Genomic DNA, 25,371 nt, shown 5'->3' with positions numbered 1-25,371 from the left:
AAACATCAAATTTCACCAATCAGGCCACAGAGGAACTGAAAAATTCTGAAATTCTGTAAAAAGATCCGGTCTTTTTAGCTTCATATTTTTGTGTTTTTTAGGACAGCCTGTAAAGTATGCGATCCCTTGCGCATTGATTCCTATAGTTAAGTTTTTGCCTGCTATATCGCGAATCTACAGTCAACTCTTTTTCTTGCCGTGAATGAGCTTCAAATTATGCGGCCAATGCATTTTATTCACGATTCGCGGGTGAATTCCAATTTTTCCAGAAATTTTTCGAATGCAGTCACAAAGAGGTGCTAAAAAGTGCAGAATTTCCCTGCCGAGGAGGCACTGGATTTTTTTGAAAATTATCGAACAAGCACCGTGGAAATACTGACTTTTTGCTAGTCATTTTAAGTCGACACCCTGATTGTTGCTGCAAAGCTAATTTTATTTTTTTCCTTCGAGAAGATTCGACAAAATCCGGACAAACATTCAGCGATCTGCCTTGGCACGATAGCATCAGTGGCGTGGCGTGCTTTGCGACGTATCGATCGAAACGCCATTCAAACCTACGAAAAAAGATCGATTATGAGAGCGTTAGCAACGAACATAACAGTAATCGATTCTTTACCATAGCTTCAAATGGGATAGTATCGATAGTCGATTATCACTTTAATCGAGCCGCCGATCCAAAATGACACTCAGAAATTCGATGCCTAATGCATTTCTCATCGATCTCCCTCAACTACGTCACTCCTCTGACATAAGAGCGCATCTCAAGTTGATATATTGCTTGATCGGCCATTTAAACCTATGGAAAAGTATCGAAAAACAGGGTGTTTGCCGCGAACACCTTAATAATCGATTATTTACCACAGCTTCAAATGGGAAAATATCGATAGATCGCACAGTCGAAGAGAAGAGCGACGGCTAGACCCGAGAGGAAATTCGATGCTTTTAAAACGGCCTTTAGGTCCTGGATTGCGGGCTTTTTCAGGGATCTCAGGGCGAATAAGGGTGTGACGTTGAGCAGGAATTGATCGGCCGTGAAGGGACAGGGAGGCGAGAAAAAGATAGAGGCCTGCAACGGAAAAGGACGAGGCAGGGAGACCGAGAAGGGTTGAAATATGGGTTGCGGCCTCCGAGTGGAACCGCGTGCGAGAACCCTGAAAAACTAATCGAACCAAGATATAAGTTTCCTCTTTGCGTCTGTGCGCCATGTTGTCGCTGCGCGTCCGAAATTAAACATATTTTCATCCGAATCGTGATTGAAAATGAGTTGCCGCTTCCAATAATTCTGTCTCGAAGAGCAGGGTGTCTACTGGTCCAAAACCGGAAAGTCAGGAAATTGCACTGATTATTGAAGGGCGGTCCGAAAGTACTGAAAAATCGCGGGAATTCCGCAATTTTTTCTTTCGTACCACGCGTATTTTTTTCATATAGCCTCGAAAGTACCTGGAAAAAAACACATTGGATCTAGAGTCCAGATTCTTAAAAACATCAACAAGGAAAAATACTCTTGATTCGTTCAGATTTAAGCTTAAATTAAGAATCGGGCCTCTTAATTTGAGGGGATTTCCGTTTGATCTAAGCTTAAATCTGATTGAATCAAGAGTCCTTTTTCTTGTCAATGTTTTCAAGAGTCCTGACTCTAGATCCAATGTGTTTTTTTTTTTTTTTTTTTTTTTTTTTTTTTTTTTTTTTTTTTTTCCAGTGTATGCAATCCCGTGCGCGTTAATTTTTAGCATAGTATTTTCCTGCAAGATTGCAATGGTGTAGTCAGTTACTCTTCAAGGAATCAATTAATTTTTTTGGCTCCGTCATTTTTGTCGCAACTAGAACGAGAATTTCATGTTTTTTAAGCGCTCAGCCTATCGGAAAATAAAAACATATAAATAGAAATTTTCACGATGGTCGATTATCGATATTTCCTCATTTGAAACTATGGTAGAGTATCGATTATTAAGGATTTCGTCGCGAGTATCCTGTGTATCAATCGTTTTCATTGGTTTCAATGCAATCGATTTGTCGCAAAGCACACCGCGCCACGCCACGCCTCTAAAATTCAGGTTAAATCCGACGAGGTTTATTCCCGGTGAGGAAACCTCTCTTCCCTGTGTGCGGCGATGGCAACGTTTCGTCTTTGCCAAGGTGGAGTCAAAGTCCTTCTCACTCAATAAACATTGACACGTGAGACAAAGGAAACAATTCCGCGGCGAAAAGAAATGGGATCAAGGGAGCAAGGTGGGATAAAATCTGTAACTTATGGAAGCCGCGCTTCCTCTCAACACCGCACTCCTGTTTAGCGTCGAAATTATCTTTCGTCGACGATCTTTCTGCAGTCTGCATCCGAGCCCCCCCCCCCCCCCCCCTCCCCTCCTTCTCACCTTCGCCCCTTGTAGGAATAAGGGTCTTTGCTTATCCCTTTTCTCATTCGAATCCTGTAACACGAAGGAGAAACACGGAGGGCAGCCAGGGCATGTTTCACCAACAGGAAATCGGGCGAATCCCAGTTCAAGACTGGACCCTTGCATTTACCCGAAACTTGACGTGTTGGCGTGTCTCAGCTTCTTGGGGATGTTTTTGTACTGCGGAATGTGCGATTGCCTTTAAGTAGACGAATTTTATTTAGCTGTAATTTTAAGCCAGAGCAAAAGTAATTATTGTTTCACGAAGTGGCGAGTTTAAAAAATTTGCTTCTTCCGATCAGCCAAGTCAAAACTTCAATGGATTACCAAACAATTTTGATTTCCGAAAACATTCGGCTAAAATTAAATGACGCGTCCGACGCGCCCCATTAGGAACGCAAAAAAAGAACTCGGAAAAGACCAATAGGTCCCGGGTTTGAATCCCGGTAGTAAGGGGAAATTGTTAAGGAACTGACGAGTGGATCAAGTTTGACGCAAGTCAAACGAACTTGTGATTCCTACCCGCTTAAATGAAAACTTCTTTATTGCCAAGCATGAGGCGGTCTCTTTTTACTATTCCTCTACTCATTTATTTTTACTTTCCTAAAAAATTAACCGGCTAAATGTTGGACAAAGGGAGAGGGATGATGACATCATTGTTGAACGGATCGTTTTCCAACCGACAAACCCACTTTCAATATTGAGTGAAGCTCAAATTGATTCGTCCCATTGTCAACTGTGCGAGAAGTGGCACTCTCGGGGGGACGGGATTATTTTTACGAGGACAAATGAATTTAATAATAGGCAATTTTACAATCGTCCCCGCAAATTATGCCCCCTACAATATCCCTGAGTGAATAAATGGAAATACGGACGCTAAGCCCTTTAATATCGTCGTTCCTTTGACGTAAAGGCGTATCTTGGTCTCCCTGTGAGCCCCATTTTACGTATAGACGCATGCTTTCCGGGGCCCATCCAGTAATCGGGAAACGCCCCCACCCCCATCCACCGGAGGAGAATGGATCGATTTCTTCGGCGTTTGTCAAGTCTTAGTGAAAAAAATCATAAAAATAATGGATTCAGTCTGATTTGGTTCCTTTAATTTTACAAATCTAAAATTGTTTTGAGAGCGTCCCAGTCTCCCGTTACTTTTAAATCCAGTCAAAAACGTGCGCCCCCACGATGCAGTCCATGTAAATTAATCGTGATTTTTTTTTTTTTTTTTTTTTTTTTTTAAAAAAAGGAAAATCAATAAATTTACAAATACGCTGTATACATTTCTTATTGTAAATACTTTTGTTCAATCCCTCGAAACTTCAGCGGTGTTCAACCAGGCAGGTTTTGTTCCACTAAGAGAAAACAGTTGGGTTCTACTGCTGTGATTTTAAGATTTCCAGGAAAATTTCTAGTAAATTCATATCAATCTCTTAGAATTTTTGGCTGAAGAGACGGTTTTTTTTGTTGTATTTCTATATCTATACAAACCCGATTTAAAATCTTATTTTTTCCCAGTTTTTTATAATTATTGTAATACTGTTGCTCGTTCAATCCACTGATACCTACAGAGCCAAAAATATATCGATATGATTAGAGGAAGATTTTTTTTATTGATTGTGATTTCGATCGAGCAGTAAACGGTTCTGAGCGGTTTAAGTTTCAGGCAGATTCTGCATGTTATTTTTTAAGTTTTCAGAGTACTTTATTTCGTTAAAACACTCTCAAATGTATTTTTACACAAAAAAGGTAATTTTGGTGGAATTTCTAGGATCTACTTCAATCTAGGCGATAGGAAAATCGACAAGTTCAACCGAGCATTTGAATTTTTGAAAACCATGCGATTCAGAACCCCCTATTTTCCCCTACTTCTCATGATCAAACTGTTGAGTAACGACCCCTCAACAGAAAAGTCGTATTAACATTGTAGTAATATCGAGAGGTTTATCTTCGAAAAAAGTCTGCTGACTTTAACTTTCAAAAATAACAATGCGAAAATGATTTATTTCTCTTTAAAGGTTTCAAGACGGCTTTAGCATCAAAATTAATCGCATAAAATATATTTTCTTGTTTAGCTCGAATGTAAACGGTCCGGTAATTTCTTTTATACCTCCCATAATACGCACGGAACGCTCAGCATTAATGCTGCCTCGCGTTGTTGAAACCGCGCATGTACCTAAAAGTCTTCAATGCAGTTACGCTTTAACTTAGCGACGCAAAGGATAAAGCCCATTATTCAATACGGGAAATTCTGTAAGCGTTAACTCTATAATATTCATCGTGTAAGTCGAATAATGTATATATTCACGTATACGCATAATGATGAGGAGATGGCAGAAACCGCGGTGTCCGTGATAAACTTCACAATGAAAGTACGCTTGAAGTGCATGATCCATTGTTCGCCTTTAAGGCAATCTGGCAACTGCGTCGGCACTGGTAAGGTCAAAGCTTTGCGTTGGAGGCTCTTGTAATTTTACCGTAAATTAATGATATTAAAAGCTAAGCTAAGCCAAGCAATTCATAAATTAGGCTCTACCGATGTCATGGAAATTATCTTTCTCCAGATTGGATTGCGTCGTATGTCGGTGTGGAAGTGGCAAATAAAAATTTTGCAAACTTTTGCTTGTCTATTTTTCACTTTCGGCTTACCCGTGCTTCGCCTACATTCAATGCGCTACATTACGCGCTTTCTAGTGAACATTCCATGCAGTTGTAAATACGTATGTATAAGTCACTTTTACGGCGCGCTAGGGCACTCTGCGACGCCTACCAGCGACCGCACTGCGCTTAGCGCAATGCGTGAAGTATTCATGCAGTCTTGTAGGCGCTAATATGCGCTTCGGGTCGACCGGCGACCGTACGGTAATTGGCGCAATGCGGGAAGTATACCTGCGGTCTTGTAGGCGCTATTATACGTTCTAAGGCGACCGGCGGCGAGCGGCGGCCGCACTATGTTTGACGAGATTAGAAACGATGATACAGCATTAGATTTGAATGGAAATGTAGAATATGAGAAGAGATAATAGGTTTGGGGGATGGCTGGGTAAAATTGATAAAGAGACGTGCAAAGTAAAGAAAAAAAATATTCGAATAAGGAGCTTATTGAAAATTAAATGAAATAAAAAGCGGAGGCCAATGCGAGTAAATTTTCACCAGTAGCGTGGCGTGCATTGCGATATATAGATTGATCTGTCATTTATGTGTATGTATAGTATAAGTCGCTTTTTGGCACGTTAGGGCGCTCTGCGACGCCTACCAGCTACAGGAATCTGTCATGGTAGAGATCCTGCGGAAGCTGGCATATCTTCATCTCTTGACGGATGCCCTCTACCCACCGTTTGCCTGGACGCCCTCTCCATTGCCTACCTGGAGGGACCCACACCGAAACCTTCTTCAGCAACCTGGTATCAGCCATCCTCTGCACATGCCCACACCATACCAACGTCTCGGTCATGATATCAAGCACAAATTGTTATTGCACTGTTATTGTTATTGTATTGTTATAATTGCACCCCTTAACGCACATTATCACCTGGGCATACGTTGCAACTCCATCCAGTTTATTTTTAATATCTCTTCACTAATAGTGATGAGTAAATGTCGAAGCGAATAACTGTAGTAAGCCGAGGACATCGCTGGGCGTGGCATGCTTTGCGATAGATCGATTCATTTGCCATTTAAACTTCTGGAATAGCATCGATCAACAGGGTGTCCTTTACCTCAATAACATCGATCCTTTATCTCAGTTTCTAATGGGGAAATATCGAAAACTGGTCATTCATTCTTGAGTTCGCCTTCAATAATCACGATGACAATAAAATTTACTTGAGAGCACGAATAGTTGCACGGATACTTTTTCACTTCCACTCTGTCCAGGTAAGGGACAGACGTCGATCACTTGCCTCACTGCGTGTCTAGTTCGTCTTCAATAACCGTGATGGCAATATCAGCGGCTTGGGAGAAAGAATAGTTCCGCACAGTAGTTAGGTCACTTTAACCCCGTCCTGACACGGAACCGAGCGCATTGGAACTGTACTGCCGTGCTAAGAAAAAACTTCTTCTTCTTCTTCTTCTGCCTTCTGACTAGGGCCGTGACCCTGTTTGTCTAGCCTCTAAAACAGTAATATGATGCCGATGAGAGAGATCACTTAATTCTCCGGGGATGAAAGGCAGCTCTGTGCCCATCTCTTGGGCGGTCGTCCGGGTTGCCTTTGGCTATGAGGTCGTCCTACCATACAAATCTTGGCAAGCCTTTCCCCGTCCATCCTCTCAACATGTTCCGACCACATTTTCCGGCGCATCTTGAAGAAAGAAAAAACGTTTTAATTAAAATGCTGTCATCTCTCCCTCGATTAATTGTGTATTTTTGAAGGAGGTTATGAATACTTTCTCTTGAAATTTTCAGATAACTAGGATAAAATTGCGAATAAAAATATCTGAAATATTGGAAGGGAACTATTCAAAAGTTTCCCCATCAAATGCGTGGTTCATTAAGGTAAATTTGGCAACATCTAAGAGCTCAGACGGTTTCCTTAGCATAGCAGTATATATCTGTGGATTCACTTTAGATGGATTGCATTTTACAAAAAGGAATTAGGAGCATTGCAAAGTTGCTCTGATTGTACAACTTCTTTCGTCTTTGAGGAATAGCCTGATTATCCGTTAACAGTTTCCATTTCACTAGCTAAAAGCTAAAATTTTGACAAAAATTATCATGTAAATCTCATATTTTTCATGATTTCAGTTATTTTTATTGCAAAGGATGAGGTTGCACAATCTTAGCATCATCGCAATGCTTCTGGTTCTTTTACATAGGCGTAGCTAGGTCATTTTGCTAGGGGAGGGGGGCTGGCCCTCCCAGCAAAATTTTAACTCTATTTGAGCGCATTTCGAGGCACTTTTGGCGCTAATCATCCTTCAATTTCTGCCTAAAAATCAACCAGTTTTATGCATTTTAAGGTTAAAATACTTTAAAATTGTTGCATTCAACAGGTTATACTATTTAGAGGCATATGTTAGGCATGGTTGACTAACATACTGAATACATACTAACATACTACATGTTTACTAATTGCCGAAATATTTACTTTCTATTTGTGACGCATGAAAAATGCAAATATTAAAAGGTAAAAAAGGAAAAGCAGACACTGTGTATATGCTTTCTTTGATGGTATCAGCTTCCTGCGTGCAGTAAAATGAGTAAACTAACAATGTGCTGCGTTCATTTAGGTCACGCATCTAAACTAACCTCCCGGAGAAACGAGAAGTAGAGCCAGATTTGAAGGCGTTCAAAGCGTTTGGTTGGGTCACGCAACTAAAAAGCGGGAGGTATCGCCTGATTTGAAGGCGTTCTATGCGTTCGGTTGGGTCACGCAACTAAACTAACCTCTCGGCAAAGCGGGAAGTATCGCCAGATTTGAAGGCGTTCTAAGCGTTCGGTTGGGTCACGCAACTAAACTAACCTCTAGGCAAAGCGGAAAGTATCGCTAGATTTGAAGGCGTTCTAAGCGTTCGGTTGGGTCACGCAACTAAACTACCCTCCCGATAAAGCGGGAAGTATAGCCAGTATTTGAAGGCTCTCCCGGCGTTCAGAAACCAACAGTTAACTAAGCGTTCGCTAAAACTTGCCAGGTTCCAAAAGATTTTCAGGCAGAATTAACATTTATTTCAGTCGTATAAGATTAAGCAGACGACTACGATGTGAGCCTTATAAATGCATTCTATATTTTGCACCAGGGAACTAAAAGTTCTGGCTCATCCAAAAAAAGCACCTATCTGCAACTATCTATCCCCTCTGCAAGAAACTAATCATAGGCGTAGCTGGATTATTTTGCTGGGGGGGCCTGGGGGATATGGAATATCCTCCAGCCCAATGGGAGGTCCGGGGAGGTCCCAGGCCTCCCCCAGAAAATTTTTGAAATTTTAACTCTATTTGAGCGCATTTCGAGGCACTTGTGGCGCACTTGTTCCTACAATTTCCGCCTAAAAATCACCCAGTATTATGCATTTTAAGGTTAAAATACTTTGAAATTGTTGCATTCAACAGGTTATTCTATTTATATGCATCCTCTCACGGGCCATGGCGACAGACTTACTGTTGAAGAAGGTGTTTTTGCACCATCCAGAATTTCTGGGGGGGGGGGGAGCCAGATGATACTATTTTCAATTCTGGGGGGGGGGGGCAGGCCCCACTGCCCCCCTTCCTACGCCTCTGTTCCTTTATGCAAAATGCAATCCAGATTATGCTTATAAAATTTTGGGTTAGAACTTTGATTAGTTTTCTAATGAAAAAATGAATACGAGAGATACTAGGCAACACCTGATATAGTTAGGCCGATTATGGTGAGGGTGAATACGATCTAACTGGCAATAATTTTCGTATGAGCCCGCTGTCCCGAAAATACTCTAATTGGATTACATTTTTCAATAAGGAACCACTATCTCTGGCTCATCCATAAAAGCACCTCTCTACATAGGGAAAGCAATGGCATGTATGTTGTTTCTAAAATGAGCCCTAGATCGTGATTCCACATTGCAAAATTTGGTCCTTTCAATACGTACTCTTATGTTGCTGTTTGTATGGTGTTGCAGGTATGAATACGCATTCAGCGAGGCGTTTTGCGTGCTGCAGGGCTACGCGGCGGAGACCTCTGCCAACGCCACGGTACTGACCATCACGGCGTTCACTATGGAGCGATACGTGGCCATCTGCCACCCCTTCCTCACGCACACCGTGTCGAAACTTTCCAGAGCCATTTCCTTCATCATCGGCATCTGGCTCCTGGCCCTATGTCTCGCCGTCCCACAGGTTTGTTTGCTTTTCTCTCATCCTGCCGCACTAGGAAAAAACGCCCGGTCAGCCTTCAGACGTTGCAAAATTTCTTTTGACAAATCACAAATTTGCCAGAATATTTATAAATATTTTTCACCCAATTTTTAAGAGAATTGTTCGTAACTTAATCTCAAACATTTAAAATTTTTAAGGAAAAACTCCAGGGTTGGATAACTTTTCTCCAAAAATTGCTATTTTCTGAGAAGAAATTTGGCAACGCCTGAAGGTGTATACGGCGTTTTACCTCAGCACGGCAGTGTTACTGTTCCTTGTGCAAATGGAGCGCTCTCTTGCAATGAAAAAAACAAGTTCGGCCATGAATCGAAAGTACGGTGTTCAGTGTTGGCCGTATTTTTCGATTCGATTGCTCCTTTGGTTTTAGGAATCGCAGACTCGGTTCATTGAACGAGCTTTTCCTATGGTTCAGCTTGATTTGAAACGTCGCACAGTGGCTAGATTCAATAGGAGAGGTCGGGCAAGATTTGGAAACCTTAAACGCTCATAACTCCGTTTATACAAAACTTTGAGGTTCTAAAAAGTGGGTCCATTGGTTTCCTCGTGGAATTTTCTGCTAAGAGCACCCCTTAAAATTTAAAATGTGACGAATTAAACATCAAAATTTGCCGTTTCAGTAAAAAAAAATAATGTCCGACCTCTCTAATTGACTCGATCCACTGTGTGTCGGTTGCATGAATCGAGGATATCCGTCCTAGATGTGAGAGAGCGGTCACACGAATTGATCAGTGCGTCCGATATTGAACTCCACCTTGACGATGCATACATAACAGATTTTTTGTTATCTCAGTATGGGCGTTCATGATATTGATTTGACCCACAGGTGAAAAATTTTAATTCTTTTTCGGAAGAAATATTTTCAAATTTACATCCGTTCATATTTCCTGAACTAAAGTAGCGCAGAGCATTTTCTCAGGAGAAAGGGAAAATTATTAGATTTGCAAATAGACTGAAAACCGAGGAAGTTTCATCTGTGCGCTCTCCTTTCTTCGGCAGAACTCCAATCGACTGGAGCTCGGCTCTTTACAAAATGTGATGAAAGAAGCAATTTATTTAATCTAAGTTGTTGTTCCCTTCGCTCTCATAGAAATTATTTTTTCAAGGGGACACCACGGTCATGTCGTAATAATCGACTCATTCACCGAGTGTTATGCAGACTATATATTTTATTCGATACTAAAGTTTACAAGAAAGTCATAGTGGAGGTTGTAAATTTGTTAAGAGGAATCAAAGGAGAAATAATTCAATTTAACATCCAATCATTCAAAGCTTCGTTCGAATGTTATCTTTTCAGTTTAGAAAGAATCCGATTGATGGCAAAAAATAGCCATAGCAGTGTGCTCTGCATGTGTTTCTGTGCTGTTCCTTGATGATTTCGTCCGTACAACACTCTTAGGCGGATCGAGGCGCTTCGAACGAGGCGTGAGGGAGGGGGGGGTGCGGAATAAAGCATTTAACCTGCAGTTTGAGTCAATTACCTCAGGGATTATTACCAAATAAAAGCGTCCTTCCTTTTTCTTTTCATTCCAGCTCTTTTTCTTGCATTTTTTCCTTCAATTTTTCCGTCAAAAGGTAGGGGCGCACGTCTCCTACGCCCCCTTTTGGATCCGCCTTTAGGGACACGAGCTTTGAAAATCCCTGATCGGCTCTGGATTGATAGTTTACGTTGTATTGACAAACACCGTTGGCGCGCCTTCAATTTCGTATGATACTGTGCAACACCTCTATTGGGAAATGGTTGCTTGAAGCGCACACTCGGCGAGCGCAAAACGCGCCTACAAATCTACATGGATACTTCAAGCTTTGCGCAATGCGTGAAGTATCTCGTTAGGTTTGTAGGTGCCAATGCACGTTACGCGCTGGCAGCACGTCGCGTCGCTCCGCTCTGTGTTGGACTCTAATATTTAATCTCGCAGATTCAGTGCTTTTCAACTCATGATTTTGAAATGTTTGCACACTCCGCATGGATTATTCCTATTTGAATTGATGAAAAAAAAATATATATACTAAAACAGACCCACACAACTACCGTTTTCTGAGCGTATGCGACAAGATAACTTATACCATCTGAAAATACACGCATACTAGCAAAAATTAAAAAAAAAATAGAAAAAATACCGGGTCAAATTTTACACGCACAGCGCGGTTGCCTGTCATGGAGGAAAAAATGGAGAGTTGATTCGAGAAATGTCACATGTGAAGCATGAACACCATTGCTATTACGCCCCTCTTCAAATTAATTAATAACAGAAATTTGCGATGCAAACAAGCGTTGCTCGAAGGGAAAGATTAAGATCAGAAAATTACTCAAGGCCTAGTTAACAGTCCTCTTTTTGAAGTACAAATTGCCGGCCTGTTTGCAAGACACCGCGAGACATTTCCGCGAACGCAATTTTTCATCGAAACGTGAGAGCTTTGTGGCGAGCCCAGTTGGCACCGAAATGCGCAAGATGAGGAAGCGGCTCCATGACGACTATTTTCGATTCGCGCCCCGCTGTCGCAACGGCGTCATGCTGAGCCTTTCTTGAACCGTTAATGATCGCGTAATTAATGGTTTCATGAACCGAAGAAACCTCTTAATAAAGTTCCTGGATCTCAACCTCAAAATGCTTGATATTTGTCAGTTTTGGCTCGCTTAAATACATATGTGTTTCGTTTTAAACCTCTGGAGAGAGGTAACGATGCGGATTCAGGTTTCCACTAATTAACGAAGCGCCTTTGACCTTTTGTTTTTCTTTTTTGTCATTTGTTCCTTTCTTCCGAGATCCTGGCTTAAATTTCTAAGATCTATATCGCTGTCGCTGGCAAATAGTAAAATCGGGCATTTTGTCAAATGCCGAGGCAAGTGGTCAAATATTCTAGGTAAGATTGAAATTCTAATTCTTTCCCTAATTTTAGAAAAAATAATTAAATGACCCCGTAAGAAAAAAAATTTCAGTAAAAATGTGCATCCCAAAATAGTATTTCAAGCGATTTTTAGCTCCTGAGTGGACACTTATCTTGACATTTTCAGCATGTCAGAGAATACAGCATTTTTAGAATTTCAACATTTTAAAATAAAAGAAGCAATTTAAGAGGAAGAGACAAAAAGAGTTTGTAGGTTTGATAAGATATTTTTCCACAAATATTGAAAACTCGTGAGCCCTCCGCCATAAATTCACAAAATTTTGTAGACACTCAAAATTTAGCTATCTGCCTAGGCATTTGACAAAATGCCTGATTTCACTATTTGCGTGTGACATCGCCAAGTATGCGATACGGCCGTATTGTAAAATAGTATGCAAAGTATGCAATACATGTTAAAGAGAATGCCGTATCAGCCTTCAAGCGTTGCCAAATTTTCTTGGATAAAACACGAAATTCCTGCTAAACTTATGAATATTTTCCATCAAATTTTTTAGATAATTTTGTTCGCAATTCCGCCTAAAGTTCCTGAAAGTTTCAAGGAAAATAATTCATACATTTCCTCAAAAATAAACATTTCATGGAAGAAAATTTGGCAACTCTCGAATGCTCATACGGCGTTCTTCACGAGCACGGCAGAATACGTTCCGAGTCTGACCAACGGATAACCACGACCAAAAAAAATAGGTGGCACTTGAAATCCATCATGAGCATTGTAATTGAAACGATTCCTTTTTATTCTTGCACGTCAAAGAATCAGGCTGCGTGAGTGTAAAAGATATTCTCGGAAAGCAACATGGCTTCAAGGGTTTCGAGGGAAGTGTGCCTCCGTTTAATTGTTTGATCATCTTTCGTTTGAAAACAACCCTTCTCACTACCAGATTTCACTAAACGTGCGTTAAAAGCTAGTGATAGTGAACTCTTGAAAACGTGTTAGTAGAAACCATCTACGTCAGTGCTAATAACAAGGCCACAACGCAAACAAATGCACGAGCGATGTACCTGTCGAGTGTAAGTGGTATTCGTGTTGCCTAAATATCACGGCGCATTAGCCTCCAAGATAACGTGATCAAAGCGGGTTCTTTCTCGCCTCCCCTCCAGTTTTACCCTTTTAACTTTGATTGATGAAAATTAAGTGTCAAGTAAAAGCACCGCCTGGTAGGTATGCAACTGGCTCAGCATCCCGGAAAATGCTGCGATCAGCGTCCCGATTATGGCCTCGCTTTTTTCTAGACTCCAGACAACACGAACTTGTTAAAAACCATTGCCGTGCAAGTGATGCCGTGACTCGGAGACTTTGTTGCCGAACTGTTTTAAGCATTTTTAAAAATATTTATTTTTGTAACGTTTTAAAATTGTTTTGAAAATTTAAACCTGCTCATTTTTGTAAGCTTTCCTCCCCTGCAGATTACAATCTTTGATTGCCTGGTCCATTTTGCCATCCGATGTTAAGTGCACTTCTAAGTATTTGTCTTGTTATGATTTCTTTTATCACTAAAATATGATCGAAGTAATATAAGCTCTGAATTTTGTCGATTTTAGCCCGTGCAATCCAGTCAAATTAGCTCTAATTAAGGGCAAACTGGGGAAATCAATTTGTAGAAGGTTTATTTGCGAAAACATGTTGCGATCAGACATCATATGCGTTTCACGTCAACCAGCAACCGCACTGTGTTTAGCGCAATGCGTGTGGTATTCCTGCAGTTTTGTAGGCGCTATAATCTGCGTTGTGCGGCAACTGGCGAGCGGCGGCTGCACTATGTTTGACGAGATTAGAAACGATGATGCAGCACTAGATTTGAAAGAAATTGTAGAAACAGAGGAGAGATGTAGCAGAGAGATTGTAAAAACACGCCGTCCGATTTTGAATCGCAACAATTCATGACGCGGCCAAGACGAGACTCACCGTATACAGCAGCCGCCGTTGGGTCGGGCCGTATTGCAGGGGTGGACCCCTTAATAAAATAGTAGGCACTGTCCTATTGGAAATTGAATGCTCTTTCGTTGTAGCAAGAGCAACGCTTTTCCTTAGACTCGCCATTTTCAAGATAGTTGCAGATTTCGTGAGAGAAGCACGATTTCAAGCAAAGTTCGACTTTCCCGGCCGCTGAGAACTACTGCGATATTTCATGAACTGGAAATCTCAAAATAATAAATGTAATTTTACCTCACAATCAGAGAACTTTCATTCCCGGAGCCAAACCGACATATGATAGCTTAACTCCTTCACGGTTCGTTTTAAAAAAAATTAATTTTTCTGAAGACCACCCGCGATTTTTTTTTATAAAAGTGTCAAGGAAGGTTTCTAGATTAAGGTATTGGAAACCGCAAAATCGTAAGTGGGGCCGTTTTTTTTTATTTTCGACTTTTTCTATTTTTAAGGGTAAAATGGCGGCAAAAGCCGATGTATGACCACTAAAACCTCCAGTCATCTAGTCAAATTAAGTTAAAATTTTATGTATGTTAGTCCTTGACATGTAAATGGGTGCCCTCAAAAGTCAAAAGACCCTGTCCCTTAAACTCAAGTACTTTCACCTTGTGACCCACTGACTGAGTTTAGAGTTCATTCACCCTCCTGTTCCTGTTGATAAACAATTTTAAGATGATCGGTCCAGTAACTTACTGATAATAATTGTCACGGTTGGATCAATGGGTCAATGTACCGAAGTGCAACCTGAATAATAGGTCAAGAGTTTCCCATAATTCATGAATTTCGCCCTTGTGCCCTACTGACCCTGAGGTTAAGTCGTATTAAGGTCGTTCACCCTTCAGTTTCACTTAGCGGAAAAATCTCATAATAATCTCTGCGGTGAGTCGATCCAGGAAATTAATACGGAAGCCAGGAGTCCTCTTGGCTCGTGGAAATTTTCAGGAGCGATGATTAGACCACCAACAAAATTAATTATAGGAGTAGAGTAGAGATTTCCTTTCGGACAAATATCGCGAGGAGGGGAGGGGGGTGGGTATTTGGCGGAGGCTTTGTGAGGAAAAGGGTATAGAAGCTCAAAATATTTCCCTAAACTTAACCAAATTACAAGGAACTTAAGGTGATTCGATATCTTGTGTCAGAACGGCATGCGATATATCACATCAATTGGTTTTATTATTTCAGCTACTCGTCATTTTTCTCCAAATTTAAGATCGCAATTCTATTGTCAGGAGACTAAAGCACTCACTTGCCAATTTTAACAAAGAAATTCAACGTAATAAAGGGGTGGCCTTTTTAGAGAGAAAATATCGCATTCGAGTGCAGTTTCGATATCAGTATATATCAGTACCCCCTCCCCTCCTCGCGATATTTGTCCGAAAGGAAATCTCTACTCTACTCCTATAATTAATTTTGTTGGTGGTCTAATCATCGCTCCTGAAAATTCCCACGAGCCAAGAGGACTCCTGGCTTCCGCATTAATTTCCTGGATCGACTCACCGCAGAGATTATTATGAGATTTTTCCGCTAAGTGAAACTGAAGGGTGAACGACCTTAATACGACTTAACCTCAGGGTCAGTAGGGCACAAGGGCGAAATTCATGAATTATGGGAAACTCTTGACCTATTATTCAGGTTGCACTTCGGTACATTGACCCATTGATCCGACCGTGACAATTATTATCAGTAAGTTACTGGACCGATCATCTTAAAATTGTTTATCAACAGGAACAGGAGGGTGAATGAACTCTAAACTCAGTCAGTGGGTCACAAGGTGAATGTACTTGAGTTTAAGGGACAGGGTCATTGACCTTTCCACCAGCGATCGATGCTAACATGTGGGTTGTTTGTTGCTGATATCCTGTTGATCAAAAAAAATGGTCAGTGGGTCACCGCACCAATAACTCAACTTTTCTTCCAAGAGAAACTGAAAGGAAAACGGTCTTTGGGTCACGGGGTCAGTCCCGCTCGATAGGTCTTTCACGAAGTATGAATTGGACCACATTTTGCAATTAGTAAAATCAAGCTCTATCTCATTTCAGGAACAACGTATATGCCATTAGTTTTCCAATGCAGATGGGCGTTTTTATGTATGAGCTAGAAATTGCAGTTCCTGATCGCAAAATACAGTCCAATTAAAAGACTACACAGCGTGTTTTCTTTCCAAAATTTGACGAAATGAACGAGTTACACCACTGGGAGTTTTGAAATAAACTAATTAAGTGTTTACAATAAAGTAATACCGCTTGCCTAGCAAGAGCACTGAAGAATTTCCCGTTGTCACATGACAAACTTTTTAAACCGTGCAAATGAAACATCTGTAAACATCCGTGTACATCTGTCAAATAATTACTAGAGTTGGACAGAGTAAAGTGCAAAGGGATAAAATAATAGTCTGCAGTGCCTGTATGTACCTCTAAAAGAAAAAAAGTTTATTCCTTTTCTCTTTTATTCAGATTATATTTTTGTGATTATTTCTTCTTATATTTTTGTGTTGTTCTTTTGAACACAACTACAGCTCATTGAGATTAATATTGATGCCATCTCTTGGAAAAGGTTTTACAAATTTTTGCCATGCTTTAAAAATGCCAATGCATTTAAAATGAAGTAATATTTTATTTAAAAAAAGGAGTGTAAATGAAGTAACTTTTGTATCGAAAATCTTAATAATCGAAATGAAACCAAATATTCGTCAATGAAAATTTGAAAAGATGAATCAAAAAAAGAAAGTAACATTTCGTTTAAAATATGATATAAGCATTACAACACCTCCTTCTCTCTCAATTATCTCATTTCGATATTGTCAATATAATTTTACATACGGACTAAAGTATGCCGCTCGGACCAAGTCACTGTTGCATATTTTACCGGTGAACGTAAACTACTGGACGAAACAGGTGCGCGGACGAAAAATCGTCGACGGAATGTCCTGAAACCCATTTTTCGGTCATATTTTTAGTAGTAATGATAATCACTAGAATTTTTTTGCTCTAATCTACACAGTGTGACGTGTTATAACGCTTTTCAAAGATTTATCGCTCTAATTTTCAATTTTAATTTATAAATGACCGAAATTGTGCAGTCTGATACGCTGAATTTTCACCGCGTAACAGACAGCACCGTTTCGGAATTTCCATAATATGAATTGAGAAGTAGAGCAATAAATCATTAGAAAGCGTTATAACACGTCACCCTGTGTAGACTAATGCAAAAAATTCGAGTGGTTACCATTACTACTAAAAATATGACCAAAAAATGTGTTGTCTGTCACGGCAACAAAACTATTCCAGTTATCGTGAAGCCACCCAATACTCGATCGGCTCCCGATGGAAGTTTTCTTCTCGGCGAACTTTTTGAGATGACTTCGAATCCTGAGTATGACGACCGGTGGAAGATGACATTAATAAAACCGCGATGCAATTTCAGTCGTACAAAGCTCGAGTGGAGGGCTGAAATACGGCTCTCGGACCTGAAACTGCGCCATCTTTCACTTTTGTAACGTGGAGCATCATCGGCAATAAAGCTGGAAATTATTCCCGCTGACGCAGCGCAGCTTCGGAGCGCTCTTGTCAACGCTCGGCTTCGATGGCGTCTTTTGCAGCCAATTTCAGATATTTACGACGTCGCTTACAGCCGGGAACCACGGGTCTCGGATTCGTCGATACCCGCTGCATCTCAACCACATCGCAACGGGTGTCACGTTGCCAAGTCGTCCAGTCGCGCCGCGTGCTTTGCGATATATCGATGGATCTGTCATTTAAACCTATGGAAAAAGATCGATGACCAAGGTGTTCGCAACGAAAACCTTAATAATCGATTCTTCACCATACTTTCAAATGGGGAAATATCGATTATCGATCATTCACGCCACGCCACTGAAGTCGTCGTCTTCCAGGTTGAAAAACCTAACTCCTTTCCGAGGTTTCAAAAGTGACTCAAACTATTCTAAATTTTACGAGAATGTACCTCTAAAATTTGTGTCCAAATTTCCATTGATTTTTTATGAGATCACAAGAAATAAGTGAATTTTTTTATCGGAAATACAAAAAGTGTCATTTTTCAAAGGGAATTTGGCAACATACAGGGGGAAAGAGAGGTAGGGGTTAAGTCCCAACTGTTGGATGATATGGACGTTTCCAATTAATTGTAGTAGTGCTCAAATTATTTGTGGTGATATTTGTACCCCAATAGATTAGGTCACCAACCCAAATGTTTCGGCACTACCAAAATTAATTAGAAATGTCCATATCATCCAACAAATTGGTGTACCACAATTTTAGGAGATAACACCTGACACTTTTTTTTCATGTCGTTTGGTTCTTCCGGAGGAAAACGATGAATTGTATCATCAGAAAAATAATCGGTGAAAGAGGTTGTTCCATCCCCCATTAGATTTGGCCCCCTATTAAATATGATCCATCTTTTCAGGAGTGATACAGTAGCATGCGAGACGCTCAAATATGGCGGACATTTTGACTTAGGCCCCCCCAGAGAGGGGGGGAGGGGGGTCAAAGACAAAACCTTCAACTGTCTATAACTTTTGAGCGAAAAATCGGATTGAGTTGAACTTTTTTTTAAAAGAAAGATCTCAAAAGGATCTATCTGCTGATACCAGAAAAATTGAAAAAAAGTCAAATTTAATGCAAATTTTTAGCAATTTTTCGATTTTTTAGGAGACAAAATTTTCAATTTTGTCGTGTTTCGGCACTGCGCAATGACTCTACTAAAACAAAAACCAATTTTTTAGATTCTCCACTCAATTTCCTATAAGATGCAAAAAACCGCATCTTGGGGAAACGTTTAGATCGCGAGCTATGGCTTGTCAAAGGTAGCCCCGCGCTGTTCGCATATCCTCCACGCGTCTGCCACCGATCCTGTTGCCCCTCCTCCCCCATCCTAAATGCAAATTAACATTCTACTACCCAGCTTTCGTATAAATCTGCGTTATAGGTACGTGAAAATCCAGCAAGTTCGAGATTTCCAGTGTAATTGCTGCTTTATATCTCTCTCCCCCCTCCCAACCCGGCCACTGTGCTCCAAATATTGTGCGAAAAAGAATTATAAACATTTTCTTGTTACATGTTTTTGCTGATGTAGCACCCTGTGACTACGAAATCGAATTGAGGTAATTTTTTATCCACCTCCCAACCTCCTTGTGTAACCTGTGTGTATCCTTGTGTAACTGCTTTCAATTCACTTAATAAATTACTTTTTTTATACCTATTCTGTTCATTTTAGCGTGTAATCTAGAAAACAAATACCTCCAGTTAGACACAAGAAAAAACTATTACAACTTGTAGGCAGGGGCAAACTTCAGTGCCAGTGGCCGGGTGGGGGGGGGGGGGGGGGAGCGAAATAAAGTATCAATTCCACTGGAAATCTCGAACTTGCTGAAATTTGTACGTACCTATAACGCAGATACGTACGAAAGCTGGGTAGTAGAATGTTAATTTGCATTTAGGATGGGGGAGGAGGGGCAACAGGATCGGTGGCAGACGCGTGGAGGATATGCGAACAGCGCGGGGCTACCTTTGACAAGCCATAGCTCGCGATCTAAACGTTTCCCCAAGATGCGGTTTTTTGCATCTTATAGGAAATTGAGTGGAAAATCTAAAAAATTGGTTTTTGTTTTAGTAGAGTCATTGCGCAGTGCCGAAACACGACAAAATTGAAAATTTTGTCTCCTAAAAAATCGAAAAATTGCTAAAAATTTGCATTAAATTTGACTTTTTTTCAATTTTTCTGGTATCAGCAGATAGATCCTTTTGAGATCTTTCTTTTAAAAAAAAGTTCAACTCAATCCGATTTTTCGCTCAAAAGTTATAGACAGTTGAAGGTTTTGTCTTTGACCCCCTCCCCCCCTCTCTGGGGGGCCTAAGTCAAAATGTCCGCCATACTTGAGCGTCTCGCATGCTACTGTATCACTCCTGAAAAGATGGATCATATTTGATAGGGGGCCAAATCTAATGGGGGATGGAACAACCTCTTTTCAGTCCAAAACTCCTAATAGTTTCGAGGTGAAAGCACACTTTTTTATTGAAAATTTCACCGTGTTGAAATGCAGATACGCTCTTCCGCTAGGGAAACAATAATGACATCTACCGCGTCACCGAGGATTATATTAATGCTCAATTTTTGGAAATCGATTTCCGTTCAACGAGCAGCATGATGCTATCCCGTCGTTTCGCAAACGGGAGAACTTAACAAGGTTGCTGCACAAAATTGTCTCAAGCAATTCGACTTTTTATAATAAGAAAACTATTGAGCAATGTTTGTCCAAAATGTATCTGAGTATGGCGTGTTGTCATGAAAGGAGATCATTTACATTTTGCGTAAAAAATGCCCGAAAGTTATGCCTTAGTGATTGATGAAAAGTGTGTGGAAAGTGATTTGATGCGTTCCTGTCACACACAGTCCAAATGAAAAGCGCTGCTGCTCTCCAACCGACAACAGCCCAGCGTGACAGACCCGAGCGGTCCTTGAGAAGCACTTAAGCTAAAGGTTGCCTACCCTGCACGGCTGATCCTTCTCTAAATATAAATATGACAATACACAGCCTATGAGCAACCTTGTTGCAAACTCTCACAATCATTTCAAGATCGAACTAGTGTATAAAAAGAGTTTTCGTTAAATAGTGGCAACGCCGCGTGGAAATCACACACGGCTGGTTCTGGCGCGCAGCGACAAAAACTGCTCAGCCCTAATCCGATGGGTTTCGGGACTGTAAATATTATAATCCGGGCTTTGTTTCTGCATGAGGCTTTTGTCGAGCTTTTCTGATCGTGCTCCACGGGGCTCGGCCAATTCTCGTTTAAAGCCGTGTGAAAAAGGCGAGAGGGATTGCGGAAAATCATGAGAATTGGCAACGGTGTTTCTATGCCTAATTCACTCCGAAAACAAATCCGGAGTGGGTGGATTCAAATGCACGTCGAAGGTCCATTTTTACGCTTCTGTTTCTCCAAAACGGTTAGGGCATCGAGGTAACCCCTTCATTTCCCCCGGCGAGGGGAGCGAAAATACAGGATGATCCGAGAGCTTCACGAAAGGACCAGATGAAAAAAGATCGGGCAAGTGTAAAAATGATCAATTTTTTTTCCCATGAATTTTAAGTCAGAAAACGCATTCAGAGGCGGATCCAGCAATTTGGCAGCACTGGATTTCCTCAATTTAAACCTATGCTAAAAAATCGATTATTGTCGGGACAACTGGTCCCTATAAGAATCTATACATTTCGATAGGTTCAAATGGAGCAAAGACAATGTTGCGCTAGTTTGCTGGCTCTGCCAATGAACGCATTTAAAGGTCGTGCATATTGATAGCTGAAGTCGAGCAATGATGCGTATCTTCAGTGCTACGTTTTTTTTTCTTACGTGTTTCGTTTGACAAAATTGTGATTCACGATTCCTATATTGACCTGAAGATGAACTCTTATAAGCGTTCGAAATGAGAATTTCATTCAAGACAACACCAAGACCGAAAAAAGAAAAGTGAGATACATTCTAGAAAAATCAACAACCTGATAAAGTAAAAATGCTGTTCATCTGCGATTATGTTTTATTTTTTTGCAAAAGCTTTACACATTACCCCCCCCCCCCAAAAAAAAAAAACAAGCAGTTCCAACGCCAAAGCGTTGGAGGGCGCTTCTTTAACACTGCGCATGCGAGGAACGTTTTCATACGGCCAAGCGAGAGTATTGCGGACGGACGATGTATAACAAATTGCCTACGTGAAGGTGGTCCGGCAGCAACATACCGCCGCTAGTCTCTGGAAAACAATAGAAAATAGTAGTTGCGTACGTTGCCAGCGAGCGCGCTGCGAGCGCATCTGTTTCAATTACCTAGCATCGAGTCGGGCCTCTAACTTTCTATTCTCTCTGACATAACCTTAAACCTTCAACCCAGAGCCGCAAACAGCTGACGCTTGACGATGCTGCGCCGAGAAAATGAACCAATCACAAAATAGCACAGTTATACGTCACTAAAATGAAGAGATCACGTGACTGTTCGTGATTTTTTCGAATCAATCTGAAACTACAACCTCGAATATGAGGCATTTAAGCATAACAAAGCCCGAAAATAGTTTAACCAGGTAATACGTCCGTGCGAGATTGTTATGCTTAAAAGCAAAACATTTCACGAAAACTTTTACGAATACCAGATGCAGAAAAAAATCAAATTTTCCCGGGTGTACCAGAATGGCGTCATTACCCATAAGGCAAAACGGTATGTAGTATAGTACATGTTACATCGGGGGAGTCTAACGGCTGGAAAGGGCGCATCTGGTACCCAGAAGCGCCCAAAATGATAGTGATTTATACCCAATCCAAAATTATTAAAATATAACAGAAGAGTAAATTGCCAAAAAATAGAACGTGTAGTTTTAAAACACCCGTCGAAAATTGTTTCTTGTAATTTTTCGATTTTTCGATTTCGTAATTTCCTTTATGGCGTAGAAGTATTCTTCTTCGTATTATTATTTTGCTCAGCGCTTCAGGCTTTTTCGATGGCGGTACTAGGAACACACCGTATATCGTATCAGGAGCATTTAAAAGGGTCACGGGTTGTGCTCGAAGTGTTTTCCAGGTAAGTAAACACTCTAGTGACAAGACGCATGAGTTGAGAGCCAGATAAGAGGGCTTACATATTCCGCACACACCACTCAACATTGAGCATTCACCCGCCGAATTTCGCGGGTAATTCTCCATAGCTCATTTTTCAGCCAGGAAATGGATTTTAGCCCCGGTTTGAAACCTTTTTTTTATTTTTTTTTATGTAAGTCGCACTAGATGGATGCAAAAATGCATTTTGCTTGTTGAGGAAGGACTACCTTCGTTCGAAGATTGAGCTTTGGAGGGTAAATATCTGGATCCTCGGGGATTTGAGCAATGCACTTTTCAAGAAAAAATGAAGTAATTCGTCCACCTTGTTCGGGAAATTTTGAACCAGACCGTAATACCTCTCATAAGTGAAAAGTGCCGGAAATAGGAATTACGGTTGGTTTCATCCTTCCATAGAACGTTTGAAAAAGTAAACTTACCAATTCTTCTTTCACTGGATATGGAAAGATGTAAATAAGCACTCACTGTTGCATAGTCAAGGCTTTGAAGGCGAAACATAGGTCCTGATCGGCTGCAAGGTGCAATGTGAATACTTGATGGTGTAGGACGTCGTTCCAAACGGTAGAGTCCTTAAAACAGTTTATCTTATTTTAGATCACAGCGTCTGTATAAAGATTTTTATTATTTTTTAATCTCTTTAACGCATTAGCAATATCAATAAAACGGGGTTTTACCGTTTTTGTGAATGATTATTTCATGTTAGAAAGTCACAAAAAAATCCTGTAAATTAGCCTTTTCTAAATTTGTTGTATTTTATGCCAATCGACAAGAAACTTTTTGAATGGAAACGACAAGAATCATGCATAGTCCTCCATTAATTTCTCAACGCATTTTTAAAACAGAAGATGTACATATCATCACCGTAACCATAAATGGCTCATTCATGTAAACGGATTTCCTCTTCCGTAACCCGTTTCGTTTTCTGGCAAATCCGGTGAGAGAAATATCTCACGAAGGTTCAAAATCACGAAGAGCCAAAAACTGGCAACCTCTTAGAAACGGACGGAGAGAAAGTTCGAAGACCGGCCTTTTTTTGCGCTGCGGAGCCCCTCAAAATAATTTTCTGATTTCCTATACTGACCCACGTCACTTTCGGTTCATTGCACACGGAGTATCTAAGAATACAGCTTGTTCCTCAAAATTTTGCCACAGCCTTTGTGCCAAATATCTGAACAAATATATTGTAATGTGATGTAATTTACACTGAGAAAAAAAGTAAGGCGATTTTTAACAAAGGATTGATAAAGTGTGGCTTTAGTCCATTTGATTTTTGAAATATTAAAAAAAAAATATAATCGAGTTCGGTTAGGTTAGATTCATGCTCTATTTTCCAGGAAGAAGAAGGAGAAAACAAGCTTCTCTTGATTGCAGAAACTTCATTAGACCAAAAGAATTGAAGTAAAAGTAAATAATGAAAAATTTCTATAAATTAAGGAGAATGTATTATCCTGAAAACGTAAATTTTTAGTAATTTTATCCCTGTAATAATGAATAGATTCATCCTTCGCGGACTCCAATATATTCCACGCTCTGTCGTGCGTCTTGGATAGCACGGGATGTTGGTCTCCTTGGACTTTTCTGCCGTGCTAAGGAAGAACACTGCATGAACAGTCGAAAACTGCCAAATTCTCTTGAATAAAACATGTATTTATGAGGGAAGTTTTGAGCAGTATTCCTTGGAAATTTCAGATATCCTAACTCAAATTGCGAACGTAATTGACTGAAAAACTTTTTAAAAAATATTCACAATTTTACCGGTAAATTTGACTTTTATTGAAAGAAATATGGCAACATCCGAAGGCTCATGCGGCGTTTCTCCTTAGCACGGCAGTGTTTTCTTCCATTTTATTCTCAACTATTCAACACTGGGGTGGTTTTCGCACCCCCTCCGAGTTGCGGAAATTAAAGGTCTCGATAAGTTCACTGACCACGGCCGTCGTTTGAGTCAGGTTTCAATCAAGAATCCACGGCTCGTGCTTTTCCCCTGTTTGACCTTCTCCTCCCGAATTTATTCGACTCGATCGGAATTCTCTCTTTCTTCCCTCCGAAGAGAAGCTCCAGAGCCACACGCCTCAGTTTGGCAAGGTAGATTCGCATTTTCCTACGCCCGTCATTCTGTCAATCTACACTCCACCGGTCTGGTTCGTCGACCCGGAAAAATTCCCAATCACACGCTCTTGTAGTCTTAAATTACTTGCAATCGCAAAATGAAGCTCGCAAAAAATTAGAGTAACCAGAGAAGAGAATGTCTTGCTTTTAAGGAATGGACCACTCTAGACAAGGTACGAAGTTAAGCATTCTGATACATGTTTCTTAACCAAAATTTCACGTAGACCACGAAAATCGTGCTCTGTGTGAAATTTTGGTCAAGAATCTCGCATCAGAATGCTTAAATTTGAATATTCTCTAGAAGCACATAATAATAAAAATGAACTCGACTTATTACTCTCACAGAACACAAGCGCTGTGGCACAGTATCACTTGAAATTGAAGGCGAATTTAACGCAGGATTTTAACGTATTACTTTTTTTATTTTGTCCCTGGTTGGGACTTATAAAAAGATGTAGTGGATGGTGATCATCTGTCCTTTGAGTTGACATTCAGATCGACGTTGTTGATATGCTTCGGTGTCAGCATTATGAACTTCATTGGAATCCTTAAATTACAAGCATTTTTTACACCATGGCCA

General features: G+C 40.5%; 1 protein-coding gene across 1 annotated transcript in view; it reads left to right on the top strand.

The window, feature by feature from the left end:
* LOC109036739 (pyrokinin-1 receptor) overlaps positions 1–25,371 on the top strand; it is a 93,734-nt gene that overhangs the window by 12,157 nt on the left and 56,206 nt on the right. Inside the window, exon 2 of the mRNA XM_072303050.1 lies at positions 8,979–9,195. Within this exon, the coding sequence (XP_072159151.1) occupies positions 8,979–9,195 (217 nt within the window). The remainder of the gene's footprint in view (positions 1–8,978; positions 9,196–25,371) is intronic.

This window comes from Bemisia tabaci, chromosome 7 (genome assembly GCF_918797505.1).
Source record: "Bemisia tabaci chromosome 7, PGI_BMITA_v3".
NCBI lineage: Eukaryota > Metazoa > Arthropoda > Insecta > Hemiptera > Aleyrodidae > Bemisia > Bemisia tabaci.
This window is presented reverse-complemented; position numbering and strand designations above follow the sequence as displayed.